General features: G+C 32.7%; 1 protein-coding gene across 1 annotated transcript; it reads left to right on the forward strand.

Moving 5' to 3' along the window:
• Positions 1–78: 78 nt before the first annotated feature.
• Positions 79–1,990, forward strand: LOC103844816 (protein BOBBER 1). The gene is made up of 6 exons (XM_009121636.2): positions 79–492; positions 914–1,086; positions 1,176–1,224; positions 1,309–1,475; positions 1,571–1,654; positions 1,759–1,990. The coding sequence occupies exons 1-6, from the start codon at positions 165–167 to the stop codon at positions 1,795–1,797; spliced, it is 840 nt and encodes a 279-aa protein (XP_009119884.2). The 5' UTR covers positions 79–164; the 3' UTR covers positions 1,798–1,990.
• The last annotated feature ends 10,733 nt before the right edge of the window (positions 1,991–12,723 follow it).

The following is a 12,723-nucleotide window of genomic DNA, read 5'->3' on the forward strand; positions in this document are numbered from 1 at the left end:
ACTATCATTTTAAATGCATCCTAGCTAAAAATTATTTACTTTAGCTTCTTTTTTTTCTTTCGTTTTGCCTATTAGTAATTAGCAGTGTGAAGTAAAAGAAAAAAGCTGGACAATAATAATTCTGGAACCGTCTCGATTTGGGGCAAGCAGAGCAAAACCCCAGCATGGCGATCATCTCAGAGGTTGAAGAGGAAAGCAGCAGCCGACCCTCGATGCTGCCGTTCAGGGCGACCTTCGATTCTTCCGACCCATTAGGTTTCTTGCAGAAAGTGTTCGACTTTCTCGGCGAACAGAGCGATTACCTCAAGAAACCCTCCGCGGAGGAGGAGATCGCCGCCGTGGTAAGGGCAGCCAAGGAGAAATTGAATAAAGCGGAGAAGGAGAGTGTTGAGAAGAAGCCTGCTGATCCTGTTGAGGTGAAGGACAGTGTGAAGCCCACCATGGCTGCGTCAAGCTCAAAGCCTTTGGAAGATAAGAAAGATGGTCCCATTGGTAAATATCAAATCTTTTTCTTTTAAAGAAGAGATCTTTTCACATTTGTGTGTTCATTGGTCTTGATCATATGATATTGGAGAGGAGTTTTAGCGTTTGAATCAATGAACTTGCTCTTCTTAGGTATCAAGGCATCATCAGTATTTTTTAGTTCTTTATCATGTGTTATATCATTCTTGTGTCAACTTGTATAAAACGACTATGATCCTTGGAGAGGAGTCTTTAGCTTGAACCAGTGAACTGTTTAGTCGATCCATCATCAGTGTTCACCTATCACCAGTGTTAATATCAACCACTTGAGGAGGAAATTTTTGAGTTCTGGAACATTGATGTCTCTCTTGTCTACTAAGTGTATTTGATGAGCATCGCTTTTCTCTTGTTCGGTGGAGTTAAATTTGTGTTTTGTTTCTAATCTATGCAGTTCCTAACAAAGGTAATGGAACTGATCTTGAGAACTACTCATGGGTCCAGACTCTCCAGGAGGTCACAGTTAATATTCCAGTGCCTACTGGCACTAAAGCACGCTCTGTTGTTTGTGAGATTAAGAAGAACCGTCTTAAGCTTGGTCTCAAAGGGCAGGATCCAATCATCGATGTAAGTTCATCTGCTATTGTCTTATCATATAAACTTTTTTAATTCCATCCCTTCTGCTAAAATTTGCAATCTGTCAAATGGTATTATAGGGAGAGCTCTACCGACCTGTGAAGCCTGATGACTGTTACTGGAATATCGGTATAATTCTCTCAGTGGTATAAGACTGATGACTTTATTTTTTTGGTAGGCAATATAATTCTCTCAATGCTACTTTGTTTGCAGAGGATCAGAAGATGATATCCATTTTGTTGACTAAGCAAGATCAGATGGAGTGGTGGAAATGCTGTGTGAAAGGTGAACCTGAAATCGATACCCAGAAAGTTGAACCAGAGAACAGTAAACTAGCTGACCTTGACCCTGAAACTCGCTCCACTGTTGAGAAAATGATGGTAACTTTTGTCTTTATCTAATCCCTTCTTCAAGTGTTTTGTTCATTTCCTTTTGTGACACTGAAGCTTCTTTTTCTTGTTCTTGGTATCTCTAGTTTGATCAAAGGCAAAAGCAGATGGGTCTTCCAACAAGCGACGAGCTACAGAAGCAAGACATTCTCAAGAAATTCATGTCTCAGGTAAACAAACACATCCCCCTGAAACATGTGTATCTTCGGTTCTCATCACACTTGTCTTTTCTTTATACTGAACGGTGTTCTTCTTTTCGATTCTTTACATGCAGCATCCAGAGATGGACTTCACAAACGCAAAGATAAACTGATCCTCGTGTAGCCTTGTTTTACTTCCTTCACCATCTTGTCTCTCGTTTCATCTTTGAAAACCTTACCTTTGTTCCTTTGAACTGCTTTTGTTTTGTCTACTTGAAAGCATAGTTTCATCTGCAAATACATGTTGGGTTATTCCTCTAAGCCCTATGGTTCGGTTTTTGTTTATTGAAGCTTTTCTTAAAATCATGTTGATCCTTGGTATTACATGAGTCAGCTCTTAAACCGGACAAAACTTGGAATCGTTGTACTTTTATGTTCGATTGCGTCCTCTCTACTGCTTCTTTGATACGTGACGGTGTGGTGCGACACATGGGACTACTTCAATACGTAATGAAGCTGCCGTTTTCGGTAAAAATATGAACCGGGACCACGTGACACGTTGGTGGTCCAGCCCCGGTTAAGTTTGGAATGTGGTCCACGTTGTTGTTGTCGTTCCTCTACAACCTTCTTTCTTTAACTTCACAAAAGGAATAATGAAACCCACCAATGTACTTGCGTAAATGCAATACCAACGTCCTTCATTTGCATAAAACGCATTCACTTTGAAAGCAAAAGATCCTTTCCTCAGTGTTGTCATGGCATGTGTCCAATTTTCTGCAAGATTTTAGGCTATGAATGGTGGTTAGGTTCCCCGTTTGAACACAAATAATTGAGTGCAACTGTAACCGGGGTGTGTAAACTATTTTTTCTCGTCGTAAACTTCACTTGAATTATTTTTCCAAACAAGACCATTTTGTTTTTGAAACACTTTTTTTTTTGAAACACCTAACAATACCATATATATTTGAAATATGACTCAGAATATGACGTAAGTGAGCCACTCATCTAACTAGCTGGCTTAACCTTATTAGTTCAGCTTATAATTAGCCTCTGTGACATTTTATATGACCATGATAATACGGTAGCTCAGGATTTCTGGTTATATAAAAGATTTTAAATTAAAATATAGGATTCCGGTCCAGAACATTGTCGTCCAATGGTAATAATGAACTTCTTCCTACACGCAGGGTGAGAGTTGGAACTCTGCCGTAGAGAACTACTGCACGGTTGTCTCTGGACACCTTACACAGATATGGATTCTTGCTTTGGCCTATTTACAAATCCGATATGCGAGTCTACCCGGAGGTCACACACCGCCAAAAAATTAGTCTGGGTCTGTTTGTGTCTGTGATCTACTCCTAAGTTATCAAAAATAATTAGAGGTGTTTTTTACTCGTGGACTAATAAAAGACCAGGTCCCGATTATTAGAAAGCTTGACAGAACGCTATCAAATGATGATATATGGTGAGAGGTTTATCGAGAAGCAGTTGGTTCTTTTGAAGCTCCGGGGGACTCTGATCATTCTCCATGTGTTGTAGATTTCTCCACGGAAGAAGTATGAAGGAAGTCTACCTTCAAATATTTTTCTTTTATAGAAACACACCCTCACTTCATGTCAGAAATGAAATCAACTTGGGAAGAGGAACTGCAGGTTGGCTCGAAATAATTTACCCTAGGCTAGCGTCTTAAAAAGGTGAAAAAGTTTTGTCGTAAATTGAATAAAGAAGGTTTTGGGAATATCCAGCCGAAGGCAAGTAAAGCTATGCATGCGTTAAAGGATGTTTAGGAGCAGATACTTACTACATCGACTGAGTCTCTGCTTAGAGGATTTTGTATTCGTAAGAAATGGCTTTTCTTTGAGCCTGCACAAGCTATATTCTTCAATAAGAAAGCTCGCATTAGATGGCTCACGTGTGGAGATGCAAACACATGGTTCTTTCACAAAGCTCTGATAGCATATCAGATTAGAAATGCCATTAATTACTTGATGGATGCTACAAATCAGAGAGTTAACAATCCCCTACAAATCAAAGAAATTGTACTTTCAGAATCCGTTGGGTACTGTGGATGAGCAGGTGAATACGATGACAATTAAAGAAATTCAGGATCTATGGGTTTAGATGTACGGCGGAGGTGGATGTGGAGCTTATTAAAATTTCATCATAGGAGGATATCAGTGATGTATTCCGTGGTATGCCAAAGAACAAGGCTCCATGCCCAGATGGGTTTGCAGTAGAGTTCTATTGGGAAGCTTTGGAAGTTGTAGGAGTAGATACAATTGCAGCAGTAAGGGAGTTTTTTTTTGTTTCAGGAAAATGTTAAAAAATTTAATGCTAATGCGATTTTCTAATCCCAAAGATTATAGGAGCTGACAGGCTTACTCTGTTTAGGCTAATCTCATTATGCTCAACGATATACAAGGTCATTGCAAGGATTTTGAAAAAGAAGATGAAGCTGTTCATTGCAGAGGTAATGCAGAGAGACCAAGTTGGTTTTGTACAGGATAGACTTCTATGTGAAAACGTGATTTTGTCATCAGAGCTAGTGAATGACTTTCATACTCATAGCCCTACTAGAAGAGGCTGCTTGAAGATCGATTTCTCTAAGGCTTACGACAAACTGAGCCTGGAATTTGTAACTAATACTCTTATTGCCCTTGATCTACCGCCCAAGTTTGTTAAGTAGCTGCGAGTGTTACATGACTACATCCTACAACATTGTGGTTAATGGAGAACTCAATGGTTATTTACACGGCCGTACGTGATTAATGCAACATGATTCGATTTTGTCTTTGCTTTTTGTTATGGCAATGGATGTTTTGTCAAAGATTTTGGATAAAAGAGCAATGAATTGGGTCTTCAGATTACATCTTGAGTGTGGAGCTCCCTTAGTCACAAAATTTGTTGACGATGTGTTAATGTTCTTCGAAGAAGAATTTTTTAGAGGAATACTTCAAATTTTGGAGGAATTTAAATCAGTTTCAGGTCTGAGTATTAACAGAAGAAAAACAGAGCTTTTGCTGGACGGAGGCAGTAACGAGAGGTGTAGAGATTCGGCAGAGGCAATTGGTATTTCTCAGGGAGAGACCTCAGGGATCTCTCCCGATTAGATATCTTGGAGTTTATATATCCTCCAAGAAGACGAAGAAGTCTGACTTTCAGCCACTACTGGACAAGATTGGAGCTAGGTTTAACTCCTGGACAAGTGAGGCACTTGTCTTTCGTTGGAAGATTTCAGTTAATACAAGCAGTTATATATTCTACCATATCTTATTCAATCTTTATTATTCTTAATGACTGTATTTGGGAATTGAATAGGATGTGTAATGTTTTTTTTATGGAGGGGGTGCGCCAAGTTCAGAAAGAATCATTTAATAGATATTAATATAAAAAATTTAATATATATGTTAATATCATTTAAAATTTAATTATATATCATATCAAATAAAAAATTGTTTGGATTAGTAAAATTGATTTAATTTTATTTTCGCACTAATTTAATTATATATGTAATAGTTAATGACTTTTAATTATTAAATATATATTTATTATTTCATGTAAAAATATATAATATATATAATTATTTATATATATAATGTCTTACGCGGATCTTAACCTAGTATATATTATAACTGCATCTAAATTAACCACTTCCACTAATAACGAATTTAATGCAACCGTAATATTCCCTTTTATTAGAACTAACCGTAATGTACTTATACTATTAAAAATTGAGAGGTATAATATTATTCACGTGGATATATAGCCTTCGTGAAATATTCCTTTGATGATGATCAACTATTCTACATACAATCATTAATAAAAATACATATACAACCCAAATACAAACCCACTTTTAATAATAACCACCATTCGACGTCAAATAATAATAATAATAATAATAATAACCACCTTCTAAATACCACATGGAATCGTCACACTGCTTCTAAATATAAAACTTGATATATATATTACTCCATAATTGTAGGAACTTCAATATTTATCCCAAAAAATAATATCACGTATATGCTTTTCTTTATTCAAAAGGGTAATTATATTTTTGTATTTTTTCTTTACTCCTATTTGTACCTAAATATATGACCATATCTAATTTAAATTCGGAGTATTTATTTAACAAAAAAAAACATTTCAGGAATCAAATAGATTATTTTCATCTCAATTTCGAAATATGGTTATCTAACCACTACGTTAAGATAACCCTACGTTATATAACTGTATATAAATTATATTTCTTTAACATATAAAAAAAAATTACAGAAAAATGTTACATATTTACAAAAACATAAAAAACAAAAAATTACAAACCAACATTATACCCGCGGGTCAAGATGTAGAACATACAAATATGATTACAACGAAACGGGTATACGGACATATGATTATAAAGAACCGAGCAAACGCCGGATCAACTTTTAAATTGTTATTATTTTATAAAATAGGTTTTGATTACGATTTATACACAAATATGATTAGAAAGAAAAACACAAATATGATTACAAAAACAAATACAAATATAAAAATTAAATTTAAAAAAAAATTAAAACAAAAATATACCTGCCTTTTAAAGGGCAGATCAAAATCTAGTAATTGTATTAAAATAGTTGGACACGACTAATATCAACAGGGCATGATCCAGATTTAATAGTATTGATGGTAATTTCAAAAGTTATATGCCGTTGTCAAATAGCCCACTACCCAAAGAAATAGGGAGTTACATTTTTTTACATCAGATAAGTAGTTATGTTTTAAACTTTTAAAACCATAATATTAGATGCTACATAAATTAAGAAGTTATTTTTTCCTTTTTGGAAGAGTAAAACATGTAAATAATTAGTTGGACACAACTAATATCAACAGGGCATGATCCAGATTTAATAGTATTGATGTTAATTTCAAAAGTTATATGCGGTTGTCAAATAGCCCACTACCCAAAGAAATAGATTTTTTTACATCAGATAATTAGTTATGTTTTTAACTTTTAAAACTATAATATTAGATGCTACATAAATTAAGAAGTTATTTTTTTTTCCTTTTTGGAAGAGTAAAACATGTAAATAATTAGTTGGACACAACTAATATCAACAGGGCATGATCTAGATTTAATAGTATTGATACTTTAAAGCATCTCCGGTATTTAGTATATGAGTTTCAACAAATAATAAAACACCAAATTTCAAATTAGTTATGAAGTGAATACGAAATTAGAAAATGTTAATATAGAGAAAACCTAATCATTGAACAGAAAAAGATTACCACATTATACCCACTCTTAGAAATCACTATTTATTATGTGAATGCAGAAATCACAAAGTTCTAAAATAGTAATACACATGCAGAGAAAGAACTATTAAATGTATAAAGAACTACTTAATGGTGCGCCATCAAAAACCCAATCAGTGGCATAAAAGACATTATATATGATAATAATTTTGGGTTTCAAACATTTTTTTTTCGTTTCTCCATAAACGTTTCTCACATGTGCCAACAAAAAAAGTTTCAAGCAAATGTACTCGTCATATGACTTATATATGTGGTATACAAATTTTTGACAAAAAGAACTATATAAATATCAGATTTCAAATGTTATTTTGATAGAGTTTCTTATAAAACAAATATTCTAGGATTTATTTGACAAATAATAAAAGAAACAGGGAAATTAAATTTGTAGAAAGAAGGTAAAAAGAGATAAGCAAAGAAAATAAGAAAGAGATAGTGATTTTGGGTAGTTAGTGAAATTGTGTGGTTTTTTTTTGGTTATTTGACCTAATTTCCCAATTTGTAAACTGTCATCAACAAATTTAGCTATGTCCAAACGCAAAAATAAAGTTGTGCTAAATTAAAGTAAATGTTGTCTAGTTACGAGGCAGTTTCTTTATGTGTAAAAGCACAAACATCTCTCCAGCTGTATTCTTTTATATATAGATACCCATCTTTTTCGTATTCATATTCCTAATTTATTCCTCTCTTTTTGATCGTTTTAGAATACTCTTTTCATGCTTACCAAAAAAAAAAAGAATACTCTTTTCATTGCTTTTACTTTTACTTTAATTAAAACTAAGAATCAACCTATTAGAAAAAAATACATATACAAAAAATAGCCTATCTTAGATAATTAGCCAATCATTGTTGATACAAATCTTCAACTAGCTAGAAATCTTTTTATGACACTTGATGTTGTCTTTTATTTTTTCAAGTACATGTCATGTAAGGAAATATTTTAAATTTTTGATTTTGTTATTTTATTCATCGTAAAAGCATAATGTATTTTTCTCACTAAATGTTTTTTTATAGATTAAATCATTTACAATTGTACGCCACACATATAGAGGGATAAAAATATTACTTCAAATATAGAGTAAAATTATTCATTTACTATATTTTAGAATTAAATTTTCAATGATCCTTCACTTTTTATATATTTCATTTTATCTAAATAAATTTATATATTAATATAACTTTGTACATTTAAATATTATTAAATTAATAAAATTATACTCCATCCGTTCATAATATATGATGTTTTGGCTTAGTCCACAAAGATTAAGAAAATTACATTTTTTCTAAAAACCTTTTAAAGATATAATTTTAAAATCATTCAACCAATTATAATAAAAACCTCAAAATATTATTGGTTGAACAGTTTCCAATAAAGTTAAAGTTAATCTTAAAATCTCAAAACATCATATATTTTGAAACATCATAAACTTTTTAAAACAGTATACAATTTGAAACGGAGGTTGTATAAAAAAAGTATTCCAAGAATTGTTTACTCTGTACAGAAAATCAAAGACAAAGAAGTTCATTGCTCACTTTAAAATGCGTTAATTGATCATCTGTGGAGAGATACATTAATGATAGTAAGGGCTAAACAAGATAAAACAAAAAGATAAAATTTTAACATTTTAAAAGTTATGGATTATACAATAAATTAATAAACGAATAGAAAATGAAAATATTTAGAATATTTTTTTGGGATTAAAAATAAAGAGAATTATTGGAACAAACCCCCTTGTCTATTTTAGAGTACTCTATTTTTAGAATTAAAAACAGAAACAATAATGGAGATGGTTTTCTTTTTTTTTGGACATCGAACGGCTGATCTTAGCTCAAGCTTGAGGTGGTCTAGAGAACCAGACCGGAAAAGAACAACCAATATAATACAGGTTCATATGAAAGGATTTCGTTATCTTAGCTAATAAATCAGACGATACATTTTCAGTTAGAGGAATAAAAACAATCGAGAACTCTGAGAATTTTCTCTTCAGCTTCTGCAGCTCATCTAGTTCAGTGGAGAAGTTGAGTCATGCTCCTGGGTCTTGAATCATTGAGATGAGATCCTTACAATCGGTGCCAAGAGCCTGACACGTCGATAGTTGAAGCATGCACTCCATCGCCCATAAAAGGGCCTCAAGCTCCGAATGAAGTGGTGAGATTCTTCGGCGTTGGTTCCTTGTTCCCAATAGCTGAGTCGTTCCTCCTGAGATTTTCCATGTCCATCCATAACCACTAAAGAATGTGTATTGTGTCCATGAACCATCTATTAGACTTCTCTCTGAATTTGTTATCTGCTCTGGGGTTATTCTAATTGTTTGTTCCTCTTGTTTGTTGTTTGCTTCAAACCAAGCATGGCATTCTGATTCAGCATGTCGGATAGTTTCCAAGGGGTCTTTGTCTATTCCTCTGAAAAGTTTATCATTCCTTGCTTTCCAAATATACCACATAATCCAGGGATATGGTTCTTTATCCAAATCAGGGTCTTCTATGTCATTTTTCCTCCAAAAAAGATAGTCAATGTTCGCATAATGACTCGTGGTACGGAACATTGGTGGTGGGGCTGTGGTTGCTGCATGTGCCCATGTTTGTAATGCTGGGGGACACTCGAAGATGGCATGATTTATGGTTTCATCATCTGCTCCACATCTGGGACAATGATTGTCGCATCGCATGTGACGATGTGTTAGATTTTTTCTTATTGCTAATTATCCAGAGATCGTTTGCCAGATGAAATGTTTTGGTTTTAGTGGAGCTTGTATCTTCCAAGTAAAGGCTTGGAGTTTTGTGATGCTCGGTTCTTCATGGGTTTCCACTGCCTCTCTGTTGAGGATGTTCCTGGCTACCCAATATCCCAATTTAATAGTGTACATCTCATTCTTAGTAAAGCTCCATCAATATTTATCCCGCTGATGTCATTGGCTTATGGCCAAAGATTGAACAAGAAGGATGTCGTCCGGGTGTACGTAATTTTCAAGCATCTCCGAGTTCCATGTTTTTGGCTCCTCTATCATAAATTCGTGAGCTGACATCATTGGATGTACTACCGGTGCTATTGGTCTAGCTGGTTTTGCAGGTATTGTTGGTATCCAATGGTCTTCCCAATTTCTAATTTCATTTCCGGAGTAAACCTTCTGTCTGATCCCCAACATCATCAATGGTTTTGCTGCCATTATACTTGTCCATCCACATGAGGGTCTATCTAATGTGTTAAGCCGCAAAGGTGTGCTACTTCTGAAGTATTTTTCTCTCAGAACTCTAGCTACCAAAGAATCTGGGTTTTGTACCAAGCGCCATAATTGTTTGACTAGTAGGGCTATGTTGAATTCATGGATCATTCTGGATCCAATTCCTCCCTCCTCTCTTGGTTTGCATAGATCTTCCCATTTTACACAATGTATACCCCTTTTAAGAAGGTTCGAGCTCTACCAGAACTGTGCAATGGCACTAGCTAAGTTTTCACAGGTCTCTAATGATAGTAGCAGGGTTGACATCACATAAGTAGGAAGACCAGTAAGATAGACTTTATGAGTACTTCCTTTCTTCCCTTTGTTAGCCAACGTCACGTCCACCCATTTACGCGATTTTGCAACCGTTCCTTCAAGAAGGCAAACAATTTTCTTTTCAACCCACTAATATCCTCAGAAATACCAAGATATGTCCCCATCCCTCCCTCATTTGCAATTCCTGTTGTGGTTTTGATGGTCAAAAACAATAATGGAGATGATCAAAAAGAAATGGAGATGGTCTAATATATATACTTATATAAATAAACTCCATTTTTGCAAAGGGTAATTTTTTTTAACAATAAATTATGTTTAAAGAACTTTTTTTGTCATCAACATAAACATGCTCTATTAAGACTCTGGTAACCAAACATAGGACTCTACATTCATAAATACGAAATAGCAGGATTGATTGCGAACACCGCGTACAAGATTGCATACCCTTGTATTTTGAATCTTCGGGATATGAATGATATATCTTAGCCTTGGAAAAACATTCCTTAAATAGTTGAATCGTTTCCAGATATATTGCAACGAATGCCATTTTTCTGGCTCGGAAACTATCTTCACTAATTAAAAATAATCTGTTGAAAACTTTGTTCTTTAAATTTATGTACTCATTATCAATTTTAATCATAGTATTTCAATCTACTTTTTTTCTTTTTCATATACACTTTATTTATATCATATAGAAGCCTAATAAATTAAAAAATCAATGATGTTTTTCATGAGTATATATTATAAATATGTTTTTTGGTCAAAATAAAAAGTACCCCCTCCGTTCTTTAATGATAGACTTTTTAGAAAAAAATTTTATTTCACAAAGATGTATTTTGTGTGTTTCTATGAAAAATTTGTAAATTTCAAGAAAATTAATTGATTTTATTAAATTGCTATTGGTTAGAAGTTATTGAAAATTGAAAATTACATAAAACGATACATTTATTATGATAGTTTAATGTGTTTTCTTAATATGTGTGAAAATACTAAAAAACATATATTTGTGGAACGGAGGAGTATATATTACTAAATATATTTGTAAAAGAAGGTACATTGAACCCCTCTTTTTGCAAAAGGTGCGTACATGGAGGTAAGATTAGTGATCGGGGAGCACCATTGATGTTTTGTCTTGTGTTTGTCTCTTCTCTTCTTCTCTTGGAGTGCGTTTTGGAACTAGTGGAGAGTTATTGTATCATAACCCCAGGGATCATAACTAATTATATTCTCTTTTCTTCAAAAAGAATAACTAATTATATCATTCCAATGTATATAGTTTCGAAAATAAAATAACAACGATAATAGTCGTTAGTGAGTACCATACCACAAAATGGTCTCTATTCATTTCATCTTATAAACACGTACGACGTCGTCTCTTCGTCATCGTGATCTAAGCAGTATCTTCATATAAATTTATATTTTCCCCCACATTAAGATACAAGATGCATCATTTGTAAAAAAGTTTTTTTGGATTAAATAAAACTAACATTCATTCAAAAAATATCCCTTACATATTAATTGAGAAACATTACAATATTGTTTTGTAGCCACGTGTCACCATGAAAATGAAATTCAGAATTTTTAGAGAAATAGGTTGGTCCATCTTTTTATATTAAACTAACTGTTAAAATTGATAAATAGTGTACAAAATAATATTTTCGCATTTTTCTTAAATAAAAACTACGGAATGACTTAATATGATTAACATATATATGACAATTAATGATTATGAATAATAAATATTTGATAATATTTTTTTGTGTCTAGCTCTTTTTATTATATATATTATATTTTGAATTTTTTTAAAAGACTATAAATTACTAAAAATGTTAAATGTTTCACATTAAGATTTTGTGATCAATGATTTAACTTTTTTGGTAATAACAAGATATAAATGATCATAAATCGTATGAATATGAAGTATTATTTACTAAACATTCATATTATATATTAATATAGTTTAAAATCAAACTATATAACATATAAAAATACTTAAATATGATAATTTCTAAATTTTTATTGAAAAAGTATTTAAACCTTAATATTTTAATTTTGAAATTTGCATTCAAAAAGTCGCACATTAGAAATTTTGAGTTTATCTTATGAGTATGAATTCTCAATAATAAATATTTATATTAAAATATATTATATACTCCCTCTGTTCCTTAATATTACATATTCTAGGAAAAAATTTGTTTTAAAAAAATCTATTTTTTACATTTTTAAGACAAGTTTTATTAACTAATTGTAAATTTCAAAAAAATTAATTGCACTTACTGAATTGTTATTGGCTTAAAATTATAA

This window comes from Brassica rapa, chromosome A10 (genome assembly GCF_000309985.2).
Source record: "Brassica rapa cultivar Chiifu-401-42 chromosome A10, CAAS_Brap_v3.01, whole genome shotgun sequence".
NCBI classification, from domain to species: Eukaryota; Viridiplantae; Streptophyta; class Magnoliopsida; order Brassicales; family Brassicaceae; genus Brassica; species Brassica rapa.